Source organism: Pollicipes pollicipes, unplaced genomic scaffold, assembly GCF_011947565.3.
Source record: "Pollicipes pollicipes isolate AB1234 unplaced genomic scaffold, Ppol_2.1 Scaffold_4219;HRSCAF=4965_pilon_pilon_pilon, whole genome shotgun sequence".
Lineage (NCBI taxonomy): Eukaryota > Metazoa > Arthropoda > Thecostraca > Pollicipedomorpha > Pollicipedidae > Pollicipes > Pollicipes pollicipes.
In genome coordinates this window covers 25876533-25886644 of record NW_023596448.1, presented here as the reverse complement: position 1 = coordinate 25886644, position 10112 = coordinate 25876533, and the positions used below count along the sequence as shown (strand labels likewise).

The 10112-nt window shown below is 53.4% G+C and overlaps 1 protein-coding gene across 1 annotated transcript in view; it reads right to left on the bottom strand.

Annotated features, from left to right (window-relative positions):
* Positions 1-6925, bottom strand: part of LOC119095069 (uncharacterized) — a 35177-nt gene extending 28252 nt beyond the window's left edge. The window contains exon 1 of the mRNA XM_037217965.1: positions 6909-6925. Within this exon, the coding sequence (XP_037073860.1) occupies positions 6909-6925 (17 nt within the window). The remainder of the gene's footprint in view (positions 1-6908) is intronic.
* Positions 6926-10112: the final 3187 nt, after the last annotated feature.

Genomic DNA, 10112 nt, shown 5'->3' with positions numbered 1-10112 from the left:
ATCATCCCCCTTGAATTTTACCCAAGGCCTTCCGTTTTTCAGACACCCTGTTTCCTTGTCATCTTGACTTGTCTGACCTCGCATAGCAACACGAAAATATTAGGTCCCTACATACGCAGAATATGTTGAGTCTGCGATACAGCGGTGCAACTCCTGCGCACAGGACATCGTCCAAAGAGAATGGGAGGGGCTCGTTTTCGCTGAGGCCATGCTTCCATGCATCACGGAAACCATAAATAGCAGCTTGACGCCACTGGCCCCACTCAGTCACTCAGTGTGCAAGTGACACCCCTGTCCGCTCAGAGGTGTTTTGTGCACAGTGATCAGGTATGTTACCTGGTTCCCAATGTTCGCTTCTTCTTACTTGCCCCTTCGTCAGACAAGACCCTGGACCCTATCTTCGCTGGTTCCGTCTATTAAACAGCAACTCCTGGATCCTAGATCCCACGGGTCCCTTGTCCCCCAAAAGCCTTGGTGTTGGATCCAAACGGCTTCTCGCAACACAAACACCGGTTCCTGGTTTCTATCGGTTCTTCCATAAAGCAGCGTGTCCGGTCTCGGTGGCCCATTTGTAAACATCAGTTTGGGTCACCATTTCCACAATTATATATAATAACAGATATATCTTCTGTAGAAGAAGGTATACTGAATCGATTTTGACATTTGTTGCGCAATGCGCATGTGTATGCGTACATTGGGGAATACGCTTTCGCTCTAACATATAGCAGTGGAGAATACGGTTTCCGTGACCAGAATTCCGGTAGAAGTCTGGGCCTTGCTGACCCCAAGACCGTTGTTTTTTTTAATTTTGTTGTTGTTTTTTTTGTTGGGTTAGCTGGCTTATCTTTAAACTCCAGGACTGAACTGGTTAGTGTTGAATCTCTGGCTGGTGGATCTTTGACAATATTCAGCCTGGATGTTGGTCATGTCGCTAATTTCTGGATAAATTCCAGCCTGTGCTTCTTGGTCCTTATTGAATCCCTGTAATCATCCAGGGGGAATCTTGGTTCTGTCTGGATGTCTCGGCTTAGCGTCAGGCTGGATCCTGGCGCTCTCTGGCTCCATCGGCCCAATTAGTGTTGAACTGCGGCTCGTTCTGGAATTCTTGGTTTCAAACTGGTCCCTGAGTTCTTCCTCGCTCCAGAACCAGGAAACAGTTCCCGAAAAACGTCTCGCAAACCGCGCACGTGTTCGGTCTCATCCTTTCCGCTCCGCCAGTTCCTATCGTCCCTTCGCGGCAGGGAAACGAAGCTCGGCGGGACCCTGGATGACCGTCACGCCGTCTGCGTCACCTTTGTCCGCTGACCTGGGCGGTGTCGCTCTGTCGGTGATGCGGGCACGACAACCCGACCCGTCGGCGGCGGTCGTCCGGCGCTTCCTGTTCCCGTCGTCCTGGCGCACGGACAATGGCAGCGGCGGCGGTCACCACCGAGCCGTGGCGGGCGCCAGCGGAGGACGCCACAGGGATTGATGACCGCTGGTGGAAGGATGTGACGCCCCGAGATTTGCTGACTTCAGGGAGATGGGTGTTGTGATGGACTCGACAAAGCGACGTGGTTCTCGTGAATGCGATGATCCACAACGGAATGATAATGGTGACACTTGGAAAATATGACGACTCCAATTTGAGAACCTCTGATGTGAATGTATGGTGCTCCAGGGTTTTGACGATCTCGTACAGAACGCTCTGCCCGAGTTGATACCCCTGAATAATAATGGGGGTTATGATGGCCTGTGTTGCCTTGTGATATGATGGCCTGTAGGGGGCGCAGTTCCTCGTGGAGGGACTCGGGCCACAGGTCCTGTGGTAACCGAGGAGCGGGCTATGTCACGTGGTTCGTGCTGGGGTCGCAGCTCGGCGGTCAAGACGGCGATAAAGACGAAATCGTGCCAATCTGTTTGCGACCCCCGCCGCGATTTTAGATTACAGTGCCCGTAGACCAGATTCCGGACGATCTCCAACGTCAGGTCAGTGACCCCGCCTGATAGGGGCCTGCGCAGCTAATGGGTTACCGACCCCGTTGCTTCCACAGGTCAGAGGCCAGCTTATCTGACAATCGCGCGCTTCTAGCGCTCAGCCCTGCGGACGGGTTTCCACTTGGCCGACGGTGTCAACACTTCCTGATCAGCCGCGGCGGAGCGCGCCGGCCGGGCCCGCTGTCTGGCCTAGCTCGCGCTGGAGAGGTGGACGGAGGGGACGTGACATGGGTTTGAAGTCGTCTTCTGCTGGCGCACGCGGGTCAGAGCGGCTCATTTTGCTCGGCCGGGCCACGGTGGGCGCGGTTGTCATCGCCTGGCGTTGCTATTTGATCCCGCGAACAAATGTGACTTCGCAGTCTTAAGATGTCTGGAGGACTAAGACATGCATGGAGAGTGTAACTTAATGCTGGGAAAAGAACCTCCCGGTTTTGGCAGGCCTGTCGACCTCAACATTTTTCCATAGCCAGCGCCAACGTGAAGTGATCGAAAACAACGTGAGTTGTACATTGATGCCTGGAAAGGTACGGTTAAAATGTACGGGTAGAGGGTGTTTATATTAACCCAGAGCAGTCGAAATTTCTTGAAGTAAGAATGTCGCACCATGGATTCAAAAACAGGCGAGCGATAGACGAGCCAGCCAAACGACGGGAATGGTCGTCGGGCTGGACCACCTTCTGACGAAGGGGTAGGCTTCGGTGGAGGGCCGTGTTCAAAGGTAGCTAACTAGGTGGGGTCATGTTCCCCAGCCTGTCAATCGCAGGCCTTCTCTCCTTATGACTGACGTCCGGGAAATTGTGACTGTCTCTAGAACTTGTCTCCCTCCGGAATGAGATGCTGGCTTCGGAGGTCCCCAGAGGCACGTCATTTGTGGAGGGCTAGTAGCAGCGAAGGGTCTTCAGCCGGCCCACACTGGACGACCGACGTTAGTACTGAACACACTAAACGCTGTTAACATCGAATGCTCATAAATGGGGGGAATGAAACGCAAAAGCTGTTTGTTTTCAAACTGTTTGTTTTCATAAAGAAAACTTAATAGGCTTTCATGAACAAAACTTTATTTGCTTTCACAATGCAAACTCTTTTGGATTTCATCAAGCGAACTTATTTGTGCAGTTATTCATCATAATTTTTCACCCGAGTTCATTGCTTGAATCATTTGACAGCAAACCGGCTCTTGTCCATCACATCAGAAAGGCCTCTGCTGACACCGACGGTTGATTCCTAGGTATCATATATTGCAAGCCGTGACCTGTACTTGTATGGACACTGTAGCCACCATGTTTAGCATGGAAACCATAGACCGAAACAGGACAGTGTATGTTCTTATGCATTAACAAACCACAGTGCGCTCGGTGTATTAGGTGTTGAACTTCAAACGAAACAAGTACGCATTTTATTTTGTGACTGTTTTGCGGCCTGCGCCAGGAATGGATAATTCTATTATAATATTACAAAGTAATATTTCAGTCTTCAGCGTTGATTTAGATGGCAAAATGTCATTTGGCAGTTTATTTCTCTGGTCCTTTCCTTTGATAAGTTGTGCCGATCATTCTCTTTTGGTGACATCAGGCACTTTGTGTTAAGCGCGCAACCATTCTGATACCGCCTTTGCGGACCGGCGTTATTTGAATGGCGATGCTGCAACCAATCGTAATATATTCCACCAGAGGTTATGGACCTGCTGGCCTCAGTCGTGCGAGGCATTTCAATGGCTCTTCTTGTCGATGTCAGTTATGTATGACGCAGCGTTATTCTACTCATGTGCAAATCATGTGCATTCCTTGTAGTGAAAGATCGTACTAGACCGTCATGGATCTTATTGCGTCGAAGATAAGGGAGAGGTCTTAATTAGGTTGTGACTCCTGGCACCTGGAACAGGCAGTTACGGACATACCAGTTTAATATTTCCGGCGTGACACCGTCCAAGATTTGATTTTGCCCTACACTGAGACAGGGTAGCGGGGAAAGTTGTCTTAGAAAACCAGATTGCAAAAACAAGCTATGCAATAACAAGTGAAAAGACGCACTTGTGCATTCCTTGACATTTAACTAAGCCATGCCGCTATATCGCTTACATCAGCGCAGTGCATTCCGTTTATCTTGGTGTGTTTACATGTTTGTCGGAGAACAAATAGGCGCATTTTTTGGCACATCTAGCCAGTCCGCTTAGCACTGAATATGGAGCTAATAATTCAGCTGTGCATTTCAATGAGGGTGGTTGTCCATCTCCAGCCCATCTGTCCATTCTTGCCGAAGTGATGCGATCCATGTCCCTGTGGGCACCAGGATCGAATGCCGGCCGTTTGGAGAGGAGATAGTTTGTATTATCATTTGTCAGATATCTCCAACGTTACATATGCATGAGGAGTGGTAGTCAATTTCAGTTCCTTTTATGGTAACCAAAGCTTCAGCTTGTGTGGGTGTGATTGGGGCTTTATGACGCACCCAGCTGCTGAGGCTATATGCGTCGCCTGCCTCTCACCCTGGCAGGAAGGGCGGGCACCGCGGGGAATCGACCCCTTACTCTGTGTTTCCCACAGACGCGTAGTGGTTAACGCAAACGTGTTAAACATTACACTACCGGCACCCTAAAGTTTCAGTTGGGAGGACCAAAGGATTACTGAGGGAGCAATCATGCCCCTCACCCCCCCCCCCCCCCCCCCCCCCCCCCCCCCCCAACCCCCCCCCGCCCCTCTGGAAAGACATGGAGCTTCATCCATGCTACGTACACACGAAAGAGCTGCCGACTTTGCTTGTGGATGCGGCTGCGTAATTGTTACACACCGTTTTATGAAATGAGCCAAATTTGAAACATGCCACGCTGACTTTGTCCCTGATTTTGTTGTACGTTTTATGGTGGTTTTATTTGTTTTATCCTATGCGATGCTTTTTTGGCCATGTCTATCGCACTTCAATAAGCAACCCTCACCTGAGCATCGAATTTGGAAATCAGCATCAGCCGCGAACTTGCTGCTGTGCACTGCTTGAACACGATATGGGTTCAAGCAGTGCCACGGCAGATGAATTGGTTCCTGTTCCGACTCAAGGAAGATTTTCATGAACTTCTTAATTGCTTTCGATCGAGTTCCTAACCGTGTCGAACATGTTTCGGTCCAATCCAGAAGAACTGTTTAGATTGCTTCGACACTATTGGAAATCGGCAGCCGTTTCCAGATCGTCGTAAGCAGGTAAATGGAGATTTATCGCTGTCTGTGGCATGGCGGCTTTATCCCGCTACACTATCGAATACTCATGAACCGTGATCACCATGGCACTCGCTCTTGGAACTGTTGATTAGCGACATGCAACACAATACCCGCTCTGTCACGAGCTGTCGGCTTTGAGAGATTTGGGTCACGGCTGAACCGCACACGGCATTAGAATCTCGGCAAGGGGGTTATCGTAATAGCGGTCCTCGCTGGCTATGGAGCGATCTCGACAGTTTACCGGTATCAAGCATTTTCCATGTGACTAGACCAGATCCTGATAGCGCAGTGCACGAGCAGATGGCTGGACCCGCAACTCAAAATTCGAACGCTGTTTTTCAGCTGTCATTTAGGTATGCTGGTAACCGAACGTGACCAGCGTTTTTTGCCCAGTACAAACATATCACCAGAGCGTTAACTAGCGTACAGCAAAAGCCTGTCACCCAAAATATTGAGGAGCGTGATGTAAGCTAAATGTGTCCGCATGCGAATGCGTTTTGAATCTCCACAGGCTAAAATTAACCGGTGCCATGACCGTGCCACACCAGGCCTCTCCGGCTGACCTTGCTGACCGTGGCTTCTAGTTCAACAACAGTATTAGCATTTCGTAACTCCCATGACAGCCCGCCCCTGTCCGCATTCTCAGCTGGGCTGAGGCCAATGCGCCTCAAGATCAGCTCCCGGAAAGAGAAGTATGCTTTGGGTGTTGAGTGGACCGCAAGATTCCGCGCGATGCCCCTCTGACGAGATCCCGGTTTAGCTGCATGCGTTCCGCGTTGTCCATTTGGGGAAGCCGGGCCCGCCGTCGCGCGTGTTGTAATCAATCTCTTTGCGCTGAGAGGCTTCGCAGGTGGCTCTGGGGTGATCTCATTACCTCACGGGCAGGGCTCTCGGGAAGGCCTGTGAGGATACCAGCAGCGCTGGGCGTCTTTGAGCTTCACGTCTGTTTGTTCTATCGGTCCCGCTCAGTCTGGCCAGTGTTTTGGGTTTGTCTCGGGCGAAGAGGGCTTGTGCTCTCCGCGAGCTTGTGCTCGGTAACTAACAACACTCCTCCCGAATGCATAAGCAGTGGAGTGGTGCCGAGTAATCGTTTCAATATCGAAAGGTCTGGAGTTCAATGCCCACCCGCAAACCAGCTTTGCTGGCGGGCTGTGGCGTCGCTGATGACAACAGCGACATTGCGCATCGATAAATAGCTGGTCTCACCTTCAAGGCGGTCAGCGTGATGGTGAAACTAATTCGAGGCGTTTGCCGTAGCATGATGTCCGTCGTCGGCCCACCAGAGGGACCGGCAGCGTCATCTTAGTGCCTCAGTTCGGCGCAGCTCCCAGGGGAGCTCCGTATTAGCGGTGAGCACTGGTCCTGGGCCACCAGACCGTTTAAAGTCCAAAATGTGAGCCCGTGTAGGGTTTAAAACGTCTTGGCATCGGTGCCTCGACACCTGTGAGCGTCACAGCTGTCCTTCGTCAGTGCGCCCCTGCAGCTGACGGGACTCACCGCTGCAGTGGCGGATATAGTTCGGCCGCATTGATGGATGACGGGCGATGGACGGAAACATTGTTCCAGCAAAATGGAATGGAGTCCGACGAGGCTGTCGCTTCTGATTCCACCCCGCCGTATAAGTCCGGCCCGCTCGCTGCATTGCATCAACAGGGCGTGTGCACTGGTGGCGTGGAAGGTCAAGTTCATCGACCCGAACCGGTCCGCGTCCCTGTAGCTCACCTTGACTCGTGGTGCATGGCGACTCTAGTGGCGCAGGTCGCAGGTATCCGGCCAGCGGACCGCGTCCGGCGGACGACCGGCCAGAAAGTCCGGCCTTGGCGGGGTGGGAGGAGATAGTTTAAGGCTAGCGTTGTTTCGTGGAGAACGGGTGCTGATTTAGCTTCCAATTGACGTCGAATAGCATGGGCCTTAATCACTTTTTACGCAACAGACCTTCCAAAGGTCGACGATAATGACAAAGGACGTTTGGTAAGTTCTTGTGAGAAGTAGTTCTTATTCGCACCTGGTGATGGGCGGATACATACTGCTCTCACTCGGTTTGCGGGCAATTCACACGGAGGTAGGACCCACGTGTTCAAAACTGATATAATTGGTTATATATATATATATATATATATATATATATGCTTCCGCGAGTTGACGTGGAAATTGATCAACAGATCTTACGAGTACTAAGCGTGTGGTAACCCATGGTGTCAATGCAGAGAGGGTTCCTAGAATTCGGTGCTTTAGACATCAGATGAATCGACTGCCTGTACGGAGAAAAACTAGCCTAAGTAGATAACAGTCGCGGCTTGGTCACACGACTTCGGGGGCGTGAAAAGCAGCTTATGAGGAATGGGGACAGAGCCAGCAACAGTTATGCTCTCAGAGCAAAGTCTCCCTAAACCGGAAAGTGTCTAAGGCTTTCGTTGACCGTGTCGGGCGAGTCCAAAGGAAGGCCAGCATGGCGCTCATCCCTCAAACGCTCCACCGCTATTGAGCATTCGTCCCTGACAAAGACAGGCTCACGAGCAGCCCTCGGCCCCCGCCTGCAGATGTTGTATGGAGGTCTCGAGGAGAAGGGGAGGGAGGAGGCAGGACGCTGACGTGCAGCGGCGGCGTCGGTTCGCTTGCAGCCCTGGAGCGACACAAGGCGGACCGCAAGGGCAGCTGCAAGGCCATCGCCGGTTGACTGCGCGATTGGCATGACCAAGCTGTGGCTTCTGTGGGCGCTTGACAGAACAAACTGCTCCCGGTGTTGCACGTTGGACGGTTGTTACGGTTCTTCGCTTTCGCGTATGTTGCGCGGCAGTGCTGTGGAACAAGGCGGTTAGCCGCGCGTGCGGAGTCGTGTCAAAGTTATCCGCAGCAAGGTCTAAACGCTGATTACCGCAAACACTATGAGCAAAGACAGGCTTACCGGTAGGCTCGTAACGTATTTGTACCCTTAATGATGTTTTGTTTTATCCGTCATCTAAATTTTTTGATCGCGTGAGGTACTAGAACGACACACCAGCCGTCTTAATTTTATCGCATCAGTGATTACGGATGACGTGCAATTGGTGTACTCAAAAATGATAAGCCATCATGGTACAACATTGCCAAGAGCCTACAACCCTTTTCATAATTATGGTTACCGTTTTGGATGGAGTATGGCCCATTGAGGGCGAACTTCTCACGAGCCGCCGCCCGCCAGCGCCGTCACCAACCCTCACCGCCGTTGCAGGTGGGGCCGTGCCTGGCACTGGCTCTGTGCCTGAGCGCCCCAGTCGCGGCCAGTACGACAGCATCGTCCTGGAGGTGGCGCCGGCCGTCGAGCCCGGGCCGGCCAGCTGCCGCTAGCCAGCGAGCGGCTGGGCCCAGCGCCGGCCGACGGCTCCCCGCTGCTGCGTTCCTCGCAGGGGCCCGAGGGCTTCGCCTACGAGATCAGCCACCCCGTGGAAGACGCCGACGGCGAGCCGGCCACGGCGTGAGTCCTCCCTCGCTCCGGTGACTCTTGTGTTCGTGCCCGTGCCCGTGCCCGTGCCCGTGCCCGTGTCCGTGCCCGTGCCCGTGCCCGTGCCTCTAGTCCCGACCACGTGCACATGTCCAAAATGGAGTTGATCGTCTAAAAGCCTCTTATCAGTCCCGGCGTCTTCTGCGATCTCAGCCGGCGGCAGCGGCGCTGGCTCGCAGTTCGCCCTCTGGCGATGGACTCTCGGCACCGGATTGCAGCGGCTCCCCCCCCCCCTTCCCCTACCGCCTGCTCGCTGTCGGATGCTCTTGGCATCGACTTCGCATTAGCTTGGGCCCCTTATCTGATATGGCGCGCTTCTACGGATCATGAACGGCGGAAAACTACTGAATCAGCGGAGCGTTTAGCGTTTCTGGCTCACGGCGGAGATCGCCGATCAGGTCTCCGGCCGCACGATGGAGATCATTAAACGGATGGGTGGCGGCGGCGAATATCCCATCACCTGCAGCTCCTCCCCCTTCTCCCGTCCCACTCTTCTCCCCACCACCCCAGCTCATGACTCCCAAGTGCTGTCCGGATGTGCCCATCGGACCGGGGGTTTGTCACCTGGCATCTCGCCAGCTCTTCTAAGACGATGTAATGCCATGGCCATAGCAGAGCATAACGGTGTCCGTGGCATGCGGTGGCACAAGTTGGGAAAAAAGACGGGCTTGACAACTATCTGCCGAAGTGCATCAGGCTCAGCTCAGCAGCGAAGGAGCGCCTCTCATCTCAGCGCCAACCACCGTGATATATCAGCATGGCTGATGAGGTGATTGTCATGCACGCGTTGTCTCCATGACTAATTCGAATTCAAGCTGACCACCGTGACGTCACTGAGTCGCTGAGCGAATCACAAATTGCGGCAGCGCCGTTGCCCATGTGGCATCCCGGGCGATGGGAGAGTCACGCGGCACCAGACGCCCGACCGAGAGTCGGGTCAGCGAGCTCACAGCGAGCAGCGGTATTGAAAGCACGGCGGGAGGGGAACAAATTAGACGCGTCCGCTGCGACGTGATGTTCGTACCAACAGCCGGCAACACTGGTCGGCATCACCAGGTCGACATCATGAACATCGGCTCGCGAAAAAACCTGGCCCGTATCCGATCCAGTCATTTCAATTCAACCGCCGTCGCCAGGCTGGGAGCATTCTTGCTAAGCGTTTGCCGATCTGCGCTAGCATAGGCACTGATGTCATCTATCTCGCGCTAGCACAGGCACTGATGTCATTCAATCTCGCCTTAGCACAGGTACTGATGCCGTCCAATATAGCGCTAGCACGGGCGCTGATGCCGTCCAGTATCGCGCTGGCACCAGCGCTGATGGCGTCCAGTATCGCGCTGGCACCAGCGCTGCTGGCGTCCAGTATCGCGCTGGCACCAGCGCTGATGCCGTCCAGTATCGCGCTGGCACCAGCGCTGATGGCGTCCAGTATCGCGCTGGCACCA